This window comes from Lutra lutra, chromosome 7 (genome assembly GCF_902655055.1).
Source record: "Lutra lutra chromosome 7, mLutLut1.2, whole genome shotgun sequence".
Taxonomy (NCBI): domain Eukaryota; kingdom Metazoa; phylum Chordata; class Mammalia; order Carnivora; family Mustelidae; genus Lutra; species Lutra lutra.
Window position 1 is genome coordinate 40,300,566 of NC_062284.1, and position 23,885 is coordinate 40,324,450.

At 45.2% G+C, this 23,885-nt stretch overlaps 1 protein-coding gene across 1 annotated transcript in view; it reads right to left on the reverse strand.

The window, feature by feature from the left end:
• The window catches only part of MYO1E (myosin IE), a 195,724-nt gene that overhangs the window by 56,790 nt on the left and 115,049 nt on the right, over positions 1-23,885 (reverse strand). Inside the window, exons 5-12 of the mRNA XM_047738442.1 lie at positions 23,382-23,469; positions 19,697-19,786; positions 14,346-14,477; positions 12,298-12,432; positions 10,758-10,890; positions 5,140-5,336; positions 2,204-2,284; positions 1,814-1,900 (exon numbers count right to left, since the gene is read on the reverse strand). Of these exons, the coding sequence (XP_047594398.1) occupies positions 1,814-1,900; positions 2,204-2,284; positions 5,140-5,336; positions 10,758-10,890; positions 12,298-12,432; positions 14,346-14,477; positions 19,697-19,786; positions 23,382-23,469 (943 nt within the window). The remainder of the gene's footprint in view (positions 1-1,813; positions 1,901-2,203; positions 2,285-5,139; positions 5,337-10,757; positions 10,891-12,297; positions 12,433-14,345; positions 14,478-19,696; positions 19,787-23,381; positions 23,470-23,885) is intronic.

Sequence of the window (23,885 nt, forward strand, 5' to 3'; positions counted from 1 at the left end):
CTGACGGAGTCTCTGGACTCGATCTTCCAGCCTTCTGTATTCTCAGCCCTGCTTCTCTAGGCGACTGCACTCAGTCCCTTGGTTTTAGATAGAACCTGCAGGCTAATGACACCCAAATTCATTTCTCTAGTCTAGACCTCCCCACTGAGTTCCAGGGTCATGCACATTTCGTACATTAGAGACTCTGTCCCGAAGTGTCAGAGGTCTTACAAGTGTGACTTGTTCAGTGGAGATCTGATTGTGCATTTCCCCATCATCTCAAATCAACTCTCCTAATCGCACTCTTCTGCAAATTGCTTCACCGTTGGCCTTGTGATTCAAGCTACAAAGGGAGCAATCATCTTTAATTCCTCTTTCCTTCTTGGCTCCTTGCTAACTATGTTGAGCAAGTCATGTTGACTCACTTTCCAAAACACATGCTGAATCTGACTGCCTCTCATGGTGTAAGCACCTCTAATGCTACCATCATTGTCTACACCCCCGCCATTTCTTGCCCAGTCTCCCAACTGGTTTTTAAACTTCCACTCCTGTCTGTCTTCCCCTCAGCCCACTCCATAAGTCTATAGAGCCTGAAGAGTCTTTTCAAAAACACAAATCACAAAAACACAAATCTGTTCAAAATTCCCCCAGGGTTTCCCATCATACTTCCTACAAAATCTGAAGCTTTTGCAACGCTGGACAACATTCCTCTAGGACCTAACCTCTGCCAACATCATCCAGTCTCAGTCCCTACCAACCTTTACCCTGGCCGTTCTGCTCTGGTGGCTCTGATGGGATGGAAAGCTAGAACACTAGGGCAGAAATTTATGTGGAAACTGTTGCTCACTGGGATTTCCAAGCAGAGGCACAAACACTTCCATGACTTAATGTCCCCCAAATAGCCTTTCACACGTGTAGTGGGTTTGCATGTGTCCCCTGAGATTTCATGTCCACCTAGAACTTCAAAATGTGTGGTGTGGAAATAGGATCTTTGAGATATAGTTAAGCTAAAGATCTTATACATGAAATTATTCTGGATCGAGGGAGATCCCTTAATGACTGGAGTCTTTCCAAGAGAAAGAAGAAGGGAACTTGGGCACAGAGAGACAAAAAGAGGAAAAGCCACATGAAGGGAGAGGCAGAGCCAGGGGTTCCACTGACAGAGGATAAAGACCACCAGGACCCTCAGAAGCTGGAAGAGGCCACGAAGGTGTGTGGCCCTAAAGGCACTTTGGTTTCAGACTCTGACCTCCTGAACGGTGAGAGAAGACGTTTCTGTTGTTTTAAGCCACTTGAGTTGGTGGTAGGTTGAGCAGCAACCCTCGGAATCCAAAACAACATGGAGCCCAGAATCAAAGGGAACCCGCCCTGAACTCTAAGGAGAAACTATAACCAAAGCACGTTCCTTCAAGTCAGAATGAAAACTCTGCGCTTTCTTGAAAACACACTGATTTTTTTACGGAAGACTGGGAGTAGAGCAAATGTGAGAAAACCCAAGTTTTTCCTCTGGAACATGGTCCATGCCATTGACAGCTAGGGTTGGAACTGGGTTTCCATTTTCCACTCGGACAATGAGTCAGAGTAGTAAAAGCAGCCAGTAATAAGTCCAACTTCACAACATCATTTGCTTAAAGGAGAAAGAAACGGTAGCAGACGGTGTTTGCATTTCACAGACCAAAATGTCACAACGGCATAGGGTTTTTCTGCCAGACTTTATTAAGTACGTTTCCTAATACAAGACTAAAGCTTGAATCTAGTGCCCAAAGGGAGACTTTCATATCTTTTAAACAAAACACATTAGAAATAACAGGGGGAATGAAGAGGGGCTGCTTACCTGTTCTGCCTTTAACGTCAGTTCGATAAAAATCTGCTGTAATTTTTCATTGACAAAATTGATACAGAACTGTTCAAAGCCATTTTTCTGAAAGAAAAAAAAAAAGTTGCTTGCATGTAATTGTTTCTGCGAAATCATTATGAAGTCGTTTCTTAAGTGGTTAAGTGAAATGTTTCAATGTGAGAAGCCTTAACAGAAATGTTGGAGGCATCGGGAGACAGCAACATAGTTTCTATTTGGGAGAAACTATTTAGTAAAGGTACATGAACAACTTAACAGAAGCAAAAAGGAACTGTAGCGGGTTTTTCCCCCATTACCTAGAATTCTTTCTTTCAAGCCAGATGAAAGGCATCCCCCTCCCACAGCCCCAGTTGTTCAGACTGGCCTTACCTGGAATATTTCAAAGCCATAGATGTCCAGAACGCCAATGTTGTATTCCTCATGGTCCTTCTCCATTGCTTTGTTGATGGACTAGGAGAAAGTAAGGAGGATGGCAATTAACTCCTTTTATTTCCTATCAGAAAAGGGCATGCGTGGGGCACAGGGCAGCAAGACTATACAAAGCAAATGCAACTGCCTGCTAGAAACAGAGGATGACAGGAAGAGAGGTGACTTGCAGCTTCAAAAAAAAAAAAAAAAAAAAAAAAAAAAAAAGGCTTGCTGCAAGGTTAAGTACTCTGAAAACCACCAGGATCTGAAAAAGCTACTATGGCTTCATGATGAAAGCCATGAACTTCTGGCAGTTAGTTTTTCTCAGGAAGTCTGGAGAATTGGAAGTAAATGTCATCTTGGATGACTTGACATAAAACCTACTTCATTATAAAGAACCGATAAGACAACATCCATAAATATTATTTCCACTGACCCCGTTCAGTAGCCCTTTAATGACCCCCTAACAGCTGGGAGGGATATCGATGTCTGGGACCAGGAGCTTCGACAGAGGGTGGGCAGGCTACGGATAATGATATGAGTCATCATTATGAAAGCGAGGAGAATGTAAGTAGGCTCCGTGTATCTACCATTCACCTGTGCCAGGCTTTGCTTAGCACTTTCCACATATTTGTACAATCAACCCTCGCTACGATTTTGCCAACGAGAGTGACATTAGAATCCCCAAGGCTGCCCTGGGCCAGGGGCAGGGTCTGGGGTTCCACGGAATGGCACAATGTCTACTCCACCTGTGTTCTGGATCACCGTGAGAAGGGACATGCAAGTCAACGGCTGGAATTAACAAGGGGTGGGGTGCAGTTTCCACCAGGGGGCTCGGGGTAGGGAGGGACAGAAGAGAAAAGTTCCCAGAGGTGGTGAACACCTGGACGAAGGTGGAAGCACCAGAGGTGTTTTCTGGGCCAAGAAAATGGCGTGGCCTCTTTGGTGAGCTAATGCATCACGACACACAGCCCTCAGCCCGGTGCCCGGTGCATGCTCAGGGCCCAGTAAATGTCAGCTCTAATTACACAGGGCGTTCATCCGCTTTCACCACACACAATATAAAGGGCAGGCAAAAAGAAAGGAAGGTAGGAAGCCCAGCACTGGGAGGCACGAGAGACATGGGTTCTGCTGTCAACTCTGCATCACTCTCTTGCTGAAGGGCGTAGGGCAAATCCACAAATGCCTAGGCTTACTTTGATTCCCTTGTCAGTAAAATGAGGAGTCTGGACAAGTTAAAAGGATGACTCATGTTTAGTATGACCCTGACCTTCCACAGAGAGTACACAAAATCATTACCCTATCCTGCCCTGCCCTACTCAATCCTAACCACACCTAACCACACTTAAAGCCTTACAGATGTTGTTGCCAAGTTCAAGGAGATTTTTTGAAGCGAATGGCCATGCCGCTGGTTTTGCCTTAGGGTCCCCCTATGGTTCTTTCTAGCTTGAATATATAAAAGACAGAGCAGTAGAAGAGCTCGAACACGGCCAAATTACCTGGGTGTAATTCCTAGATTTATCACTTAATTGTAGTGTTACTTTGGCTAAGTTCCTTAGCCTCTCTGTGCCTAAGTTATCTGTAAGACGAGGATAATAATGCCTACATTGTGTGGTTGTGGGAAGAATCCTATAGCTTTTTTTTTTTTTTTCCTAAAATACTTAGAATGGCATCTGGCACATAGTAAGGATGGTAGAAGTGTTTGCTATTTTCTTCTACCATTCAGAGGATATGATGATTAACACAGCCTATCGCTAGCAGCTCCATATTGCTGAAAGACTAATTTTCAGAATCTATGTGGTACACATATATATACATATGTGTGTGTATACATATATGCATATGTATATACAAGTATATAGGACTATGGAATTATAAAACACTCTATGGTAGTTTTAAAATATATCTAAAAAAAAAAAACTTTGATACTTTTCCCTTTAAAAGGTAGAACTTAATTCTCCTCCCCTTAACTGTGGGCTCTACTGACTTACGTCTAATCAACAGAATATGGCAGAGTGTCAATGTTGGGGTCCAAGCTTACAAATTAAAAGCTTTCTGGCTTCTGGGGTGCCTGGGTGGCTCAGTGGGTTAAACCTCTGCCTTCGGCTCAGGTCATGATCCCAGGGTCCTAGGATCGAGCCCCACATCAGGCTCTCTGCTCAGTGGGCAGCCTGTTTCCCCCTCTCTCTCTGCCTGCTTATGATCTTTGTCAAATAAATAAATAAAATCTTAAGGAAAAAAAAAAAAAGCTCTCTGGCTTCTTCCATGTTCTCTCTCTCAGATCACTCCCTCTGCGGGAAACCAACTGCCATGTTGTGAGGCTATTCAAACAGCCGGAAAGAAGGCTCACGTGCCAGGGATCTGAGGCGTTCTGCCAACAGCCCTAGGAGTGTGCCATCTTAGGACGAGACCTTTCAGGCCTAGTCAAGCCTTGACATGGCTGTAGTTCCAGTCAGCCTCTAGACTTCGGCCTCACCCTTAAGTCAGAGCCATCAAGCTAAGTCACTTGTAGAAACTATGACAGAATAAATGCTTATTGGTGAAGCCACTAAACTGGGGGTTAATCTGTAACATAGCAATATGTGATACAGTATTCTAAAGCTGAGGTTCAACAGTCAACCAAGTATCATGACCACAGGTCTCCCCTTTTTCTGTCCTGCCGTTCTGGCTTTACTGAATATTTTGTCAAAAGAAGCTGTTACCATCTTAACGTCTTGCTGGACAATTCTAGAAGCCAAGGTGGGATTCAACGATTCCAGGGTGAACGGATAAAAAGTAGAGGAGTAAGCTAATGGTTTTAAGGAACAGACTAAAACATGAAAACAAAGCTCTTAGTAGTTTTAATCTTTAAGAGCGGAGATGTGAAATGCCACCAACGTTCACTTGTGTTTACTTACATCTACCAAGAAATCAAAGACCCGGGCATGCAGAGCCTTGGCGAGGGCATCTCTGGTGTAACACGCTTGTTCCACGTTGAGGGTCACGTGGATGGACTCCGACTTGCCTCCCCACTTGCTATCCATCTGCCGGCTTGTGAGCTTTTCTTTCAACCTGTCCTGGTTTATCCCCAGAAGATACGCAGGAAAAGCCAAAACTATAGACAACAAAACGAAACATGATGGTCTTTCAGAATTTTAACAATTCATTTCACAAACATGTGGAGGCATTTTTGTGTGTGCGCATGTGGCCCCCCAAAAACTTTCACTCTACCCAAGACTGATTATCAGCAGTCCCGCACACACCCATCCACTGTTTTTCTCAATTGTTCTATTACATGAGTCAATTCCTCTGACGGCTGAGACTTCCAATAATACAAATCAGTGATCCAAGAAGGATGGTGAACCAATCCCCCTGTGAGATCACAGCTACATGCCTAAAATGGACATCTTTCCAAGTTTGCAGGAGGGCAGCCCGGAAGGAACTAAATCAAGAGACATTTCTTTGGCTCCCAAAATTGCTTTCTTCCTTTCTGGTATGGTGTTTTCACAGCATCATTCCCAAAGATGTTGAAGCACCTGGTATCATGGGAGTAATAATTCAATATCATAATAATTACCTATTTCTTGAGGGCTTACCATGCATAGAGTTACTAAAGAGGACAGAACACATAATGTTAAGAAACCTTGAAGACAGTTTATATGAGGCATGGATAGTTTACCAAATTAAGAAGCCTACAAAGAGCTGAATATGTGATACAGAGAGATAATAAAGTCCTGGAGGCATTTAGAACAAGAAGCTATTATGACTTGCTGGGGTCATCGAGGAAGATGTGGGATTCCGGTGGAGCCTGAAAGGAGGAACAGGATTTGTACAGATGCAGAGGAAAAGAGGGGAGAGCAGAGGGATGGGCACAGGGGTGAAGGCAGCAGGGAAGGAGACACGGTCAAGGTGCAGCAAGTGCACCAGCATTGGCCATAGCTGGAAAGGCAGGCGGTCACAAGGTTAGGGGGACCTCTGACAGCAGAGGTCCTTTGGGCTGGAGTCAAACTCTGGGTCAGGAGGTGTAATTTACAAGATGTCTCTGGGAGAGGCAGATGGAGTGAAATGGAAGGCACTGGTGCAGCGCATGTCACAGCACACCCATCCCACCCTGAGGACATGTAGTAACACAGCCTTGGTCTTCGAAGAGAAGAGCTGAAAGACGGCTCAGTACTTGTTGCAAGCCATGCGACTTGCCAAGAGGAGGGCCAGGGATTTAATGGGTTTTCTTAATTCCTGCTCGAAACACTCCAATGTGAATAAGTGACACCATTCTGGATCATGAGAGAATGCTCAGGCTTTTTTTGTAGTATGAATGAAAGATCTTCACGCACACAAATCCCAACTCCAAACTTGGATAGGAGTCTTCTTTTTCCACATAAAACTGTATCAAAAGTTTCTGATAAAAGGATTTTGTTAAAGACTTTATGCTAATGCTCAAAAATCACAAGCCTCCCAATAAAGGATAATCTGAATTTCACAGATGGTGTTAGAACGAACGGGCTGACATTTCTCAGTAGATACCTTCCAACGAGATTAAGTCAGCGAAGGCATTCTGAAGACGTGTAATGCCAGAACAAGGTATTTAATATCTATGCTAGTATTCTACAGAAATGCTCAGACTCGTAGAAGGGCTTCCTTTTACAAAGGGCACCAGAACAAAATCCAGGGTATTCATTTGCCGATGGTCAATTCCCTTGGTTTGTTTCATCTTAACACATAGGTTTAGGAATCTGAATGTGTCTTCTGCTAAATTGAAACTTAAGCTTTGCACAGGGCAAGGATGTATGACGCCCGTAAGCCAGACTAGACACATGCGTGGTTGTTGGGAAAATCAAGAGACATTTCCCAAAGTGTCTGACATATGAGAGCCTTTATGAAGGGGAAGCCACCACCATTAGGCAGTTAGATCCATTTCGCATTTGATACAGTGGATATTATTACTACTGGTTTATAGTAAATTCACTATTCACACACTGAATACTTTGATACAATGAATAATTAGCCTCCATTTGTCTGCTTGTAAAATATGCACTTCTCCCAAGCCCCTGGTCACGCTAAAATAGGGACACAGTTAAAATATGGTAAAAATGGGGTGCCTGGGTGGCTCAGTGGGTTAAAGCCTCTGCCTTCGGCTCAGGTCATGATCCCAGTGTCCTGGGATTGAGCCCTGCATCGGGCTCTCTGCTCTGCGGAGAGCCTGCTTCCTCCTCTCTCTGCCTGCCTCCCTGCCTGCTTGTGATCTCTCTCTCTAATAAATAAATAAAATCTTTAAAAAAAAATATGGTAAAAATGTTTACACCATTGTCTTTATGACCACAACTAAAGAAATGCCACACAAAGGGCTAAGTCCTTGGGTCCTTATCTAAGACCAAAAAAACCCACTCTATCTTCTAAGTCCCCCATGGCTTCCGTAGAAGAAGGCAGGAGTGAAGGACCACAGGCACTTGAAATACAAGGCATGGAATGTGGCCAAGAGTCAGAGCCACAGACTCAAGAAGACCCCTAACAAGTTTAGAGAAGAAATCTGGTACTCCCTTGCGGGGGAAAAAAATCGATGCCATGTTTTTCAAGTACAAGCTTTTATGGCCCTGTATTTTCTTCAGCAGCTGCCCTGGTGCTGAAATTACAGGGCTGTTCATACTGACATCCTTCAGGCTGTGAATTTCCATGAGGGCGTGTGCAGGTGTGGCTGGAGAAGGACGTCAGTACAGAAGCTCGGAGGTTGCAGGGAGGTGGGGAGGGAGGGAGGCTGGGGCGGGAGGAGGCATTAGTTTCAAAATGCTGCTGTAACTCTGATACTGTTAATCAGAGTTACACAGAACATAAAGGAACCTGCTAGAAAGTAACGTTTCAACGCATTTTGAAAAGGAGAATAGATTTCTGTTACTGCACTGAAGTGTAAAGCAAAGCTGGATTAATTTTTCCGTGTGCATCTGAAGTACAGAGGAGATAAACTAAAAAGACGTAGCAAAGACAAAGTGCTGTTGGACAAATGTAAAAGAAATGGCAAGGTAAATGTGGGCTGTCCTCGGTGTTGAGGTTCCGTACTCTCTAACCCATCGGCCACAAGGCAAAAAAAGATGGGTATCGTCACTCATGCTTCCCATTACTATTTATGTATTTTTTTTCCCCCTTCAACAACAACGCCTTGGGAGCAAGACTTGATTCCAAAAGTATGTCATCTTACTGTAGGGACTCGGGCAGAGACACATGTGCCTAAGTGAAGGTCTGTTTGACTGCTCAGCCACATACAGGTCTGACTCAGGCAATCCTACAGCTCTACTAGTCTGGGGTTGGGTCAGTAACAAAATCTGTTGTCACTGAGGGTTGTTTTGCTTTACTAGGTCAGCTGTGACGGCAGTCTTACCATCCTTTCTACGATAGCTACAGAAAGTCTGCTTTCTTCTGTTATAAAAACATGGGTGAACACTTCCCTCTTACTCCACAGGAGGTGCCTGGGGGGCTCAGTGGGTTAAGTGTCTGCCTTTGGCTCAAGTTATGATCTCAGGGTCCTGGGATCAAGCCCCGCATCGGGCTCCCTGCTCCGTGGGAAGCCTGCTTCTCCCTCTGCCTGCCACTCTCCCTGCTTGTGCTCTGTCAGATAAATCAATAAAATATTCAAAAAATAAAAAAATAAAAATAAATGTATTCCACGGGATATACTCAAACAGGAGAAAAGAGGAAACAAACCAGATTATTCATTTCAGCGCGTTCATTCAGTGTTGTAATTGCAGAGGTTCTGCCCTGATATCATCCTTCAGTAGATGACTGGTTCAGTACAAGTACACAGAGCCAAGTAATGGAACACTGTAGCTAAAAAGAGACGATGCTCTTAATGACTAGAATAACCTTCAAGATATAATGTGAAGTGAAAAAGCAACTGTAGACATGACGTGTGGTGCCCCATTAAGGCACAAAAGGGAGAAAAAAAATGGACGAACATCATGGCTCAGGAAACACATATCCCCTGAAAGGAATACAGGAGCGTGGCAACTCTGGTGCCCTCTGGGGAAGGGAACAAGGTGACGGGCGAAGGGGTAGATGGGACACTCGGCTAAGGGAATGACTCACGGTAAGGTACGCCAAAGGAGCAGGAAAGAAATTCTCAGAAGGAGGGCCCAGTTCTTTGCTAGATCTCTTTGGTCTCAAGCACAGCCTCTCCTGATCTCCCCCACTCCAGCGCCTCCAATCCGGGCACTGCAAGGCAGTTGCCAACACTGGGCCTTACCCAGTTGGCTGAGGAGACTACTTCCTCCCGACATCAATGTGCAATGAACCACTTCTTGGCTCAAGCATACGGGGGAAGGCTTGCTGTGTCAGGGTTGTTTTGTTCTCCAGCAAAAAGAGGCAATAAAAGATTGTACTATCCAAGAAGGCAAGAGAAATTCATCATGCTTCTACAGCAACCACCAAGAAACCCACACGGTCAATGTTGAAAAGACAAGTGTTAATGACTCTCCTGGATACCTATGTGCATTCGTTAAATGGGAAGGAAAATGTACGTTCAATCTAACAAAGTAGTGATTATTATTAGGTCCTGTTTCTAGACTTTATGCAGACCATGTGTATTTATTGCCCACCCCCCCACTTCCCTGGTTAACATAATTCATCTTTATCAGAGACACATCAGAAGTTAGCAGAACTTCCCTTTTTTATCACAAAAGAAAACAAAAATATTTTAAAAAGAGCCTTATTTGGAGTGGTAATAGCCTCCCTGCATTGTCAGCAATGAGTGGGATACTATTTATTACTAAGCATCTAAATTTATCATCCTGGAAGAATGCTGAGAAAGGAAGAAACATCTTCCTGGGTGGTTAAAGGCTGTGTGAGTTGAGAGCAGCCTGGAAAGCCATCTGAGGCCTCAGAGGCTAAAGTCGCCCACCACTCTGGCCATGGCGGCTGGCGGCACACAATCCATCACGGGTCTGCAGGAAGGACCGATGCCTTCCCAAAGAGCACACACGATCATTCAGTCTTCAGCCTTGCACTATAGCAGAGGGGACCATGAAAGGCCATCACCGGCAATGTCAACAGGATAGCCAGTGCCCATTTGTTTGTTTCCAGAATCCAGTCTAAACCAGCTCCCAGACAAGCTCCAACTGGGAGCTTCCCATCCTGTCATAAACCCGACCAGCTGCTCTTCAGAACCTCGAGGTGAATGCAGACCCCACAGGTCAGGTACAGAGATTTCTCTTAGGAGACAAATCCTAGGAGTTCTTTAGCTATTACTCTCCTCTCATTAAGGCATCGCTGTATTTTTAAACCAAGGTGTGAAATTGGGCCAGACCCCCCAAGGCAGGCCCTACGCTGAAACAAACATCTCATGAAAGGCCTCCTGGTGTGGGATGTGGTGAGGAGGGCAGGTGCACAGAGAGGCCAGACTCTCTGAAGGCCATCTGCTCTGCCCCGATAGGACACGAGACTTCCCCACATCCCCGGCTGAGACCCCAGCAAAGGACATCGGCCGGTTACCTCGGCCGGAGCTAACCGATCGTTCACCCGCCTTCACCCGCCGTGCGCCAGAGCTACTCACACTCCTCGCTCTCCACCGCCGCGTAATTGCCAACTTCCTTGAAGCTGATGTTCCCCAGGTGGAGGACGCCCGCCACGATCTGCAGCACCAGCGTCTGCTCCTCCGCGAAGATCCCGATCACGTTCATCGCGTGCTGGGAGAAGAGAGAGAAATCATGCAGGTGGGTTGGCCGTCAGCTTGCTAAGCACGTAATGAAGAAGCCGAAGCTTGGATGGACTTGTGCGGTCACACTGGGGCTTAGCTGGCAGGGGCAGCCGGGAGGCCCCGTAGGACACGATCACTGCCCTGCGCACGCTCATCCCTTTTTCTCAAGTGTCAGAGGCACGCTGGGAAGGCAGTTCTGTCTTCGGATCCAGCCCGCGATCCCCCAGCAGGAGATCCCCAGGAGCAAAGATATGCAGAGGGAGCAGCAGTTGCACCCACAGTCAGCACCCTGTCCTTGTGCCCCTTGTGTCCTCACTGCCACGCCCCTCCCAGCAAGAGCACGGATGCCCCCTTTCCAGTTACTCCAGGGAGACTCTGGAGATCTTCTGCCTCATCAGGAGGGTGGGGAATAGATTGTATTTGTGAAAGGATCTTGATCAAAAGTCTCCAGCAAATGAAATAAAAGTGTAACAGAAAAGTCTTGTTTCTGAGGTCCGTTAACTTCAATAAAAACAGCTGAAATGCCAATACTTATTTATCTGAATGCTATAGAGCACCACACGCTAGGACCAATGCAGGTCCCCCATTTCCATTTCTTCTCCCCACTCCTTTGAGGCCATGTGGCCCCCTGGTGGCCCCATTCCTGCACCCAGGATGCAGTCTGCCTGAGCAGCCTGCCCCCCTCCCACAAGCAGGAGGTCAGCTCCCCTCAAAATGCACCCCCACTTGCCCTGTCAGGGTCCCTGCCTCATACATGGGCATGGGCTGAGGACGGGCCTAGCAGGAAGCTGACCCAAAAGGCAGAGGAGGTGTAGAGTTCTTTGAGGTTAAATGGGTGAACAGCCCAGCCCCAGAAATTTCTAGACTGACTTACTGATTTGTTTCTCTGAAGATGTGACCCTTCAATAACGTACCGGGGTTGACCCTTGGTACCATAACATACACACCGCCTGAAGGGCAGGGAGGCGAGGGCTGCCCTCTGCCCATTCAGTGTGGGGGGTGAAGGGAACGCACTTGGAGGTGCTGAAGACCAGGAGGGCGGTCTTCGCGTCATCTTTCTGAGACAACAGCTCAGCAACAGCCTAAGCTCTAGATAAACCAGGATGATAAATATATTACCTACAACAGTGTTCACCTGGTAACCAGAGTGCCTGGGGGATGGGGGTGGGAGGGATGAGGAATTCACTCCTTTACCCATTTCAGCTCGTTCGGTGGTGCTCGGGCAGCTGGGCATGTGGCTGTTGAAGGGCGCTCACCCATGGGTTTAAGGAAACGGGGTGCTTGCAGCAGAATGTGGGAGAAATGTCCCACTGCTCTTTGCTCTTAACTCTCCTGGCCCCTTCTACTGCAGGCAACATGCAGAGCCCCTCCTGCCTGGCCGGGAGCCCGCACTTACCAGCGTTTCCTGAAACTCCCGCCTGTCATCAATGTCGTCCACCTTGTAGGACCCAGAGAGGCTCAGGTAGTAGTAATAGTCCATGCTGGTGATGCCCAGGCTGTGCTTCTGCTCTGCAGAGGCGCCCTCGATGAGCTGGACGAAAGGGAGCGGGGTGTGTGCGGTGTGCCCGCAAAGCCCAGGCCCCACTCCCGGGCCCAGGCGATGAGCACGTTCTGACCCTGCCTTCTGCAGTGATGCGTGGTCCTGGTCTCCAAACTATGGGCCTCAGGATAGCTGCTTGGCCTGGGGAAGCCACGGATCATCTCTGCAAATTCGAGTTCTGAACTCTGGTAAGACCTACAGGAGCTGAGAATTTGCCCCTCGTCCAGTGAGGAGGACGTATGGGTGGATGCAGGGCTATATGGGTGAGAGCCCTCAGAAGAGTGGAAAACAAGCCAGATCATAACCACTTCGTTCCTGCTCAATTTGCTGATGGCTTTTATGAAGTGCAGCTGCCCCTCGCACTTCTCCCCACGGATGCCTGGGAACGGCAGCTCCAGGTCCCGCTCTCTGGCATTCTGAAACCTCCCACCCGATGGACCGTCCCGTGGCTTTCTGTTCCCGCTCTGATGTTTGCCTTAGGTCTGAGCAAGACCCTCTTAAAGGGCTCCCCACTGGTGTGCTAGAAAAATACACATCAACTCGTGGGGAGAAAAATGGATTGTAGTGTTTGCTGATTCTTACGGTGTAAATACTCCTACCACGACTGATTTCAGACTACCTGGAAAACAGCACTGAAGGACGAAGTGGGAAGGGACACACACAGCCCGTGCGAGGGGGCTCCAGCAACACCCTGCTTCACCCTGGAGGGGTTTAGGGAGAGAAAGGGCGTAGCCATACTTCTCCACCTCCGTCAAGTTCCTAATGTCATCTCAGCTCCATTACAGAGAAGTTCTAGGTCACCCATGACATCGGGGTCTCTGAGCTTTCTTCCACCTCCTCAAAATATCTTCGTGCCACCCCCTTCCTATTTTCCCCCTTCTGTGTGTCATCCCCACCCACATCATGCAGCCCCTCATTTGCATCTTCAACCCCCACCCGCTTCTCAACCCTCTTCAGCCTGCGGACACATGCTGCTCTTGGCTGTAAGCTTTCCCTTGACTCTGAACCTCTCCAAGCCGCAGAATAAACTTCCTCAGCACGCGCGCTAGCCACCTGCCAGAATGACCTGCCATCCTCTGAGATAGCTATGTTATTGAAAAGGCTGGGTGTGAGCTCCCCACACCACTTTAACTTCCTTCTAATCCAATGATCTTCAACAAAGTAAAACTGAGACAAAAAACAGCTGCACGCCTTCACACACAGTCTGATGTGGATCCCTGATAGATGAAAGAAATGCTAATATGTAAACTCATGCATAAAGACGTTGTTTTGGTATTATTATATTTCTTAAGTACTCAAAAACATTTTAAAAAGTAGGCGAACGTAAGGCTACCCGAAGCCTTGGGACACAATCAAAGAGCAGCCTGCACACAGCTCTAGCCTGTTGGTGGCTTCTGGACGTCCAGGTCAGGGCTTCCTGACCCGGGCTTAAAGATCCTTAGCCCATCCCTAGTCTTTTCTCCGACAGCTCCCCTTTGGGAGACTTCCGCCCTTGCCAACCCGGCTTTGTTCGGGCCACTGTACTTGCCAGGGCACTCTCCCCACCTCATTCCCCTGTGCGCCCTCCATACCTCTCCTCACCCTCCCAGACACATGTCCCCACGTGGACTCTTGCCGGGCTAAGAATTAAGCACTCCTACTTTTGTTCTGAAGTTATATTAACACTTTCTTGATTATTTAACTTTTGGGAAATTCTTATCTTCTCTCCCCAAGAACTTACTCTCCTTGCAGGTAGGGACATCCTCACAGTTTTTTGCACACTGACTTATACATACTATAGGAATAAATACTCTTGGCTTGGCAGACTAGATTGTCTAAACCTGAGAGCTGAGAGGGGAAAAAATTATTTTTTAAATGTGGATAAGGAATAAGGAAATAAGAAAGAAAAAAACATAAAGGAAAACCTGGTAAAATATGTGAAAGCTCCGCTCTCCGGGGTTCCTCATCACCACCCTGGATTTTTCCAGAAGGAAGTTGGAGATCTTTCCACCATCTGGTTCCCCACCTGGACTGAACTGGATTTCAAAGTATTTTCCCTGCAAGAAAGTTAGGGGTTTCCTTCAATGGTTGGTGAACAGAAACACGATGTTCCAGACAGGCTTTGAACATAGCATATAATTCAAGGAAATTCCTTAATGAAAGATACATTCTGAATTATTCCCAGCTCTGATCAAGACTTCCTCACTTCTTCCTATCAGACAATAACCAGGGCTTTTGTCCAGTCACACGATTCTGTATTGAGAGAGAGAGAATCTATCCTTCCAGCCCGACTAAATAAGGATATGCTGTATTCCTTGCCCATTTCCCAATACTGTGGGTGCTTGCCTGCTCAGCCGGAAGCTGTAAAGAATGGGATAGAAAATCTCAAGGTTGCCTTGATCCAACAGGAGTGAACCCTATCAGTCTCTTTCAGGGAGAGCAAATTTTCCTACTGCCAGATGAATTTCCATGGCTTTGAGCAAAAAAGCATGCCGTTTACCTTGGGATCATCTAGCGTTCTTTTTTTTTTTTTTTTTAAAGATTTTCTTTATTATTTATTTGACAGAGAGAGATCACAAGTAGGCAGAGAGGCAGGCAGAGAGAGAGAGAGGAGGAAGCAGGCTCCCTGCAGAGCAGAGAGCCCGATGCGGGGCTCGATCCCAGGACCCTGGGATCATGACCTGAGCCCAAGGCAGAGGCTTTAACCCACTGAGCCACCCAGGCGCCCCATCTAGCGTTCTTATAGAAAGTAAAAACACTTGATTTTAAACAATGTTCTTTCCAGCTAGTTGGGTATGCAGATTTTTGTTGCTGTTGTTGCTAATCATTTTCTTTTAAATTACTGCTCAGAAAGAACAAAGGAGAATAAAGCCCTGGGATTTAGCTGGAAAGGTGTCCAGGTTAAGGAAATGACATTCTTTTTCTCGCTGGAATCTGGTTGCTCTCCCATCCTTGGAAAGGGCCAGGAGCATAAGTGTAGATGAAGGAAAAGATGAGATGTGGGTGTTAGGGAGCAGTATGGCCTGGGGTCCAACTGGCGAGCATGCCCGGCCTAGCTGCATTTCACATTTTTAAAAAATTTTAATATTTTAAAACATTAAATATTTTTTAAAATGTGTACACTGATGAAATCCTCCCATTTCAGGGCTGCCTCCTGCCCGGCAGCAAGTCTGGGACTGGAACCATAAACTCATTAAGGACAAGAAAAGCACATTTCAGGTTTTTCCTGCTGCCTACAGTATCCATCATCTCCCGGGTTCCTGCTAAGTCAACTGCATATTCCCGGTATCAGAAAGGCTACAAAGAAGGCCACCCTCTAACTGTCTGTGCATCTTATTCTGATGACTCCTCCCCACTTCCTCCAAATAAATCCCAAAACAAACACCAGAAGCACCAGATGGAGAGAAGAACCACTAACGACTGCTATCCCAAATCAGTGCTTCCTGAGAAGCGACGGCTGCACGAGATTCCCCATGCCTCCGGTTAGGATGACTATTCCTTCACCCTCTTTTCCTTTTGGCACATTTTGGAGGGAATAGATCAGTGTCTGTCCATAATGTACCCTCTAACCATTCCCCACCGATGTAGGGGTGGGAATGAAACCAAACAGGACATCAAATCCAGGAAGGGCAGATGAAGGAAATGGCAAACTCTCAAGCACTTCCAGAAGTGGTTGGAAACTTTGGTTCCCTGTTGCACAGGCCTGGGACGCACCCCCCTCCTTTTAAAAAAAATTTTTTTTAAATTTATTTACTTGAGAGACAGAGAAAGCAGGAGCAGAGAGAGCAGCAGAGGGAGAGGGAGAAGCAGGCTTCCCATTGAGCAGGGAGCCGGATACGGGGCTCGATCCCAGGACCCTGGGATCATGACCTGAGCTGGACGCAGATGCTTAAGTGACTGAGCCACCCAGGTGCCCCAGAGAAGTAAATCCATCTCTAGGGACTGGTACCCAAACCTGAGCAGTTTTAAAGAGCCTGAGTGATTTTTATATGTGGCTAAGGTGGAGAACCACTGTTCCAATAAATAGAAATGCTAATATACAGTTCAAGTTTATTATAGAAGAGTTAAAACCCCTAATAGGAGACCAAAAGTTTAGTTCTGTTGTAGAGCACCCTGGGCGAAAAGAGAAACTTGTGTAAAAAAAGGATGTTTCGGGGCACCTCGGGTTGTGATCCTGAGGTCCTGGGGTCGGGCCCTGCATCGGGCTCTCTGTTTGGCGGGGGGTCTGCTTCCTCCTCTCTCTCTGCCTGCCTCTCTACCTACTTGTGATCTCTCGTCAAATAAATAAATAAAATCTTAAAAAAAAAATGAAAACAAGGGATTTTTCGTTTTCATAATTAAATGGAAAGAAACACTGATTCTTGATAATGTTTTATTTCTCAAGCTAGGTACTGAGTGCACTGGTGTTCACTGTACTTTTTTTTTTTTTTAAAGATTTTATTTATTTATTTGACAGAGAGAGAGAGAGATCACAAGTAGGCAGAGAGGCAGGCAGAGAGCGAGGGGGAAGCAGGCTCCCTGCTGAGCAGAGAGCCCGACGTGGGGCTCGATCCCAGGACCTTGAGATCATGACCTGAGCCGAAGGCAGAGGCTTAACCCACTGAGCCACCCAGGCGCCCCTTCACTGTATTATTTTTAAATATTTTTTGAAATATTTTGCCATGTATTTCTTAAAACTGGAGAAGATTTGTTTAAGTGGAGCTATGTGAGTTTTTATGATTCATACACTTATGTCCATTTTTGAAGAGATTTTATTTTATTTAATTTTTAAAAAAGATTTTATTTATTTGACAGAAAGAAGGAGAGAGCACGAGCAAGGGGAGTGGCAGGCAAAGAGAGAGGAGAAGCAGGCTCTCCATCAATCAGGGAGCCCCACTCGGGACTAGATCTCAGAACTCTGGGAATCTTGACGGGAGCTGAAGGCAGTTGCTTAAACAACTAAGCCACCCAGGGGCTCTAGAGATTTTATTGTTATGTAATCACTACACCCAGCGTGGGGCTTGAACTCTTAACCCCGAGATCAATAGCTGCGTGCTCTACAGACCAAGCCAGCCAGACGCCCCTGCATGTCCATTTTAAAAAGAGAAATTACCTATATTCCCACCCTGATACACCTTCTACTGTCTCCCACTAAACAGCCACTTGTTAACAGTGTATTCAAACCTTGATTTATAGACAACTTAGTTACCTTTTATATAATGCGCCTTTTAAAATAAAAATGAGACCAAATTACAAATACGATAAATATTGTTTTATAACTTGTTGTTTTTTAAAACAAGTCATTATTATTTTTTAAATTTATTTATTATTTTTATTAACATATAATGTATTATTTGCCTCAGGGGTACAGGTCTGTGAGTCGTCAGGCAAAACAGATCATTATTAACAGGGAACTTAGATATAGTACCTATTCTTGGGTCAACGAAAATGAACATTAAAAAAAATTTTTTTTAAAAGTGGGCACCTGAGTGTGGAGCCCAACACAAGGCTTGAACTCACAACCCTGAGATCACGGCCTGAGCCAAGATCGGGAGTCAGGCGCTTAACTGACTGAGTCACCAGGTGCCCCTGAACATTTTAAATGTTGATAAAAATCACCAAATTGCTTTCCTGGGGGAATGTGTCAGGCTTCAACCAATAGTGTTTCTTCTCTGGTATTATCAAACTCCTTAATGTTTGCTCATCTGAGAGACAGAAAATGATATATGGCTTTAATTTACATTTCTCTCATTATTAATGGAAACATCTTTGGATGCCCCATCAGACATTACCGTATATGTGTGTGTGTGCGCACACGCGTGCGTGTGTGTGTGTGAGTGTGTGCGCGTGTTCACACTCTTTCTCATCTTTTCACCAGGGTTACATGAAATTTTAGAATTGGAAAAATTGTAAATGCTGGGTATTTTTGTTTTGTTTTATAAAAAATGACCGATGTATCCTCCTTGTCCAAGGATAAGGAATAATTTGTATTGGAGACATCAAAATGCTGATTTAATTATGGTTTTGCTCTCTAAGGAAGGCAAAAAGGGCGGGGGGTGGGTAGCTAGAGAGTTGAATTTGGTCAAGTGCATTTTTACAGAGCAGACCGAGACAGACAATTAGGAAAGAAAGGTCAAGTGGAAAATTCATTCACATTTTCTTTTGTATTTCATTACCTAGCAACTTCTTCAAGATAACACAACCCAGGCATTGAGCAGAAAAATATGAGTGGTGAATGAATGAGTGAATAGTGTGAATAGTATTGAACAGCAAGGAAAGTGAGGGCAATAAGGACAGATATAACTCACCAGGGAATCTAACAAACACCACACGAGACCTTAGTAAGAATTCTCTTGGAAATAGAACATTCCTTCCAAAATAGAAGGGTGAAAAAGAAATTGTGCTTCTCCAAAATTCCCACTATTTATTTTTAAATGGTCTGGAATCAGCCTCACAGATGGCTCCTTGAACGGTTTACCGCCAGACAGAATCTATGGTTGAGATAAGATATGAAATTTACATAAATCAAAGCCACTGGCCAAATACTCATTTCTTTGTAAATGTGGCTTTTTGTCAAGGGGAATATATTCATATGCTTCCTCGCCAGCTTTCCAATTCACCCCCTGAGGAGACACTCAGGCAGAAAATGTCTAAATGGGCATTCATGACAATGCATTTGGCTGACACTTTCATTGCCTTGGGTTAAGTGGACTGGTTGGGAGGCCATCGGACAGGCCAAGCCAAGCTGCTTTTGGATGTGATTATGTTACATGAACATATCTAAAACAAATACACAGAGCTCTTAGGGGCGGGTAGAAAACTGGCTCACTCTGGCAGACAGAGAGGAGGAAGGTTCTATCCAAGGTACAGGACTGAAGGGTCTGGTCCCTTCCACATCCACCGCCCAGGTTCCAGGAAACAAAAGCAAGACAAGAAGACCTGTGAATCTAACCGACTCATTTATTTGTCTGGGAAAGGAGGTCTTTTCTCCAAGGCACAAAGCAAACCCCTCCAGGACCAAAGCTGACACTTTTATCAATTTTTATTTTCCCTAGTCAGGCAAATCAAGTTGAAAACCGTTTTCAAAAATTATCTTCTAACCTGAGGCTCAAAAATAACTTCAGTTAAAGGGCAAATGGATGCCTGACAGCACAACGCTATAGGAAATGAGGAAGAGATTGAAAAGCTGATGATATGTGAAAAGCTCCCATTTCCTTGGGGATACCAGACTTGAAGCAGGAATATCAACAACATCCATCAATCAGGCGACATTTTCTGAAACAGGGAAGAGACTTACAAATCGGCTGGAGTTATTGTTCCGGACGGTCTTGGCGTTCCCAAAGGCCTCCAGGAGCGGGTTGGACTGCAGGATAATGTCCTTGACGTGCTGTCATGGCAGACAGGTCAGAGGTCAGGAAGGTATAAGCACGAACCAGGCAACAAGAAACCACACTTTCCCTAAGCATCCGGCTTCTGAAGGCAGTTAAGATGAGGTCTCAAATCTACATGGTCCTGGGGTTTCTGGAAGATTAACACTTTCCTCTCAACAGACCTAAACTTGCTTGTGTGTTTGTGTCTTCCAACTCCCTTGACTCGATGCCTGATTCCCTGGAGCCAGGGCACCACCACCAGGAAAACGGGATCCACAGATATCCCAGGACTGGGTTTCTAAATTGGATGGTGGGGCTTGACCTTGCGCTCACAGGCACGCTGAGAGTCACAGCGGGAAGGCGAGTGAAGCGAGAAGGGGCATCTTGCTGCCAGGCTGGTCAGTCTTTACTGTCCCTACTCCTTTTCCACCCAAATTCTCCACCTGCCTATTGTATCCCTACCCACTCCCTTTTCATGGCTAGGGAGAGGTAGCTTAGGGGAAATGAAATAGTGTCTCCTCCCAGACAAGGTTGTGGGCACACAGGCCTGTACTTCCCAAGCTTTCATGTTCATGAATCACCAAGGGATCTTGTTTAAATGTAGATGCAGACTCAGTAGGTCTGAGGCAGGGCCCAAGAGTCCGTATTCCTAACCAGCTCCCTGGTGCTACTGGTCTTGCCAGAGTGGAGCCACGTTTGGAGCAGCAAGGGCCAATACCGGATTATATGGAACAACTCCTGGCCCACCGAAGAGGAAGGATTTGGTTTTCAAACACCCCAACTTCTGTGCCAGACTGAAAAGTGTGCAAAACACTTTATGGGCAAGACAGCTCAACAGATAGGAGTTGATGTTGGAGAGGTCTTTCTACAAGTGAGTCATTCCTTGCAGTTCTAATTATTCACATGCTATGGTTAAACATGTTCCAGAAATAACAAGTCTTTCGTTTGTGCTCTTTAGCTACCGACTAATTTCAAGCCAAGAGCTCTGTATCATTGTCCTCATAGGAAAACAGGAAGAGAAAAGTCAACAATAGACGTCTGCAGTCTGGCCACTGGGTCGTGGTCTGTGGCAAACAGGACTAGATTAAGGCACTAACGACTAGTTAACTATGTAACAGCCAAAGTGGTTCCTTCAGCAACCTCCTGAACATTCAGAAGAGGAGCAAGAATGGGAATTTCACTAACTGGGATATGTGGTTAGCAATGGCACCAAAGGCAAATTCTGGGTGGTCCCTCCATGGGGTCAAGTTCAAAGCTTAGAAACATCTTCCAAGCTGCCTACTCTCCTTTAAAAACTCATGGATTTATACAAAAAATGCTTTCTTTGTAAAATTAATTATGACTTTGTGGCTCTTCATCAATCCTTGATATCTGTTACTGGATACCCTTTATCAACACTCAGCTTCTAATAGGGCTAGAACCAAAGAAAGACTCTTCCTTGTCTCTTCCCTTCTTTCATTATTGACTTTTAAGCTGAGAATCCTTTTGCATTCATCCATCATCCATCCATCAACTATCAAGATGTCCAACAGAATTGTGTGGCATGTGGTCAGCATTTGGGGAAAAGGCCAAGAACAAAAATAAAGGTACAGCCCAGCCATAAAAGAACATCCTGAGTTGGTCTTCATGCGACCCTTCTAGGGATAGGGTGTGATCACAGGAATGGAGACAATCAAGTGGCACCACACCAACCTATGTTCTTGAGTCACATTCACTGTCCAACACTGAAGCCACGAGCCACGTGTTGCCTTGAGTTGCAAGAAGGCTAGTCACAAATGAGAGGTACTGTTACGTATAGATTACATGCCGGATTGCAATGATTTAATATCAAAAAGAATGTAGAGTATCTCATTAGTTTCTTGATATTGATTATATGCTGCAATGATCATGTTTGGGATATGCTGAGTTAAATACAATATATTTTTAAAATTAATTTCGCATGCTTCTTCTTACTTTTTAAAAAGGTAGACACTTGAAAATTCTAAATTATGTATGTGACTTGCGCCGTCTTTCCCCTGGCCAGTGCGTCCCTAAATCTTCCTTTCATTGAGTGAATGAGGCCACTCTAAGGCCTTTTACTATGTGAGAGGAATTCTGGATGCTGCCTGAAGCCTTCTGACCCAACAGGATACAGCGTGACGGAGAACCATTTAAACAGCAGACAGAACTACAGTGAAGAGAATTTTGATGTATCTTTTTAGCGCCTACAGATGACTGCACTTCTTCAATGACTCAGATTAAAACATTAATTTTTATGGGGAAATTTTACCTGGGAGCGTGAGTACCAGTAAGAAACTGTTCCCAGTGGTCTGTGCCAGTGATGGGCCCTATGCATTTGGGAGCCCTCTGTGGACCCTAGCCCACTTCTGCCATCATCCCCTGCTCTTTGGGGAGGGGGCTGCACTCATTCCTGCTGATGCCAATGCCGCTACCATGATGGGTCAAACGAAAGACAGATGACGCTGTATCTTCCGTTCTCCATACTGCACGCTCAAACGTGCTGCCTCTCGGCCCATATTGTATTCTTCTCCTTTTTCACCTCCCCTGTGTCCTCATTCTTCTGGATCTTCCTGCTTTCCTAATGTTACCCTGTAACTTTTCCTACTTCCTTTCTCTCCCCCACCCCCTCCCTCAGTCTATTTTAAGATTTTTTGGAAATGTAGTCACATAGTTCAAAATTTAAAAGTTTCAAAAGGATATAGGGCAGAGTGTGCCCTTCCCTTGGTCTCCCAGTTTCCCTCCATGAAGAACCCATTATCAGTTTCTTATCTATCCTTTCAGAGGTATGTTATACCTATCCAAACAAACAGGGAAATACGTTCTCTTATGCTCCTCAAATGGCAACACATTATACACAATGTTGTGAACCTTGCTTTTTGTAATTCATTGTTATCTTGGAGATCATGACCTATCAGTACGAGAAGCTTCATTTTTTATGGCTGTCTAATATTCTACTCTATTATGAACTATAAATTATTTCACCAGTCTCTGACTGATGAACCTTCAAATTGTTTCCAATCTTTTACACTACTAAAAAAAACTGTATCAAATAACTGTATCATTTTGCATTCATTTCAGAACATCTAAAGGATACATTCTCTTAAGCAGAATTGATGAATCAACGACTACATACACATAAATTTCAGAGATTTTGCTGAAACGCCCTCCATAAAAGTATACTAGTTCATGCTCCTCCCCATAATGTATGAGAGGAACTATGTTCTTATATTTTTACCAACAAGGTGTTTAAAACACTACAAAATTTTTGCCATTCTGACAGTTAAGAAATAGTTCTTTGGTGAGGTTTTAATCTGCACCACCCTTATTGCCACGAGGGTGAGCATGTTTTCATGTTTTATGCGTTGTCCCTTCATTTATTCCCTTTTGGGATTTTTGACCTTTTTTATTGATTTGTAAGAGCTCATTCTATACCAGGTATCTCCAACCCAGGCTATTTCTTTACAGATTTCAAGCTTCTTGGTTACAGAAGTTGATTGGTTATATGTCTTTTCTGTGGGAAAAAAAATAAAATCTTTTTTTTTAAATGGCAAATGGAGACTTTTACATCTCACGTAAGACAGGGCCTCAAAATGGGCCAAGTCGCTAACTCACCTGGACTTTGGGACCTCCTCCAGATACTCTAGAGATGTAACTCATGATGTACTTGGCAGCCACTGTCTTTCCAGCACCACTTTCTCCACTGAGAAAAGAAAGACAAAATTACCCACCCATGAAGAAGATCACAGCCCGTTCCCTCCCCCTGACCAACCAACCAACCAAACCAACAAAAAAACAAGAAAGCAAGCATCAAGGTATTCAGTAATAAATGCACAGCGCTGGTTGAGAAAGGCAAATTCGTGCCAGGAAGACGTCAGCTCCCTGACTTGTATGAGCAACACCAACGCAGTTTGTGGACCAAGGTCTTGAAAACGATCACGTCAGAATAGACAATGAGGCATTCTAAATGCCCAATAATGGAGAACACGATTAGGAACATTATGGGATATTGGAAGGATGGAATAGTAGACAGAAATTACAACTGACAGGAAGATTGCAACCTTGGGGGAGAAAGCATAGGAAGTCATGTTGAGGGAAATAAATCAGATAAAATTCTAT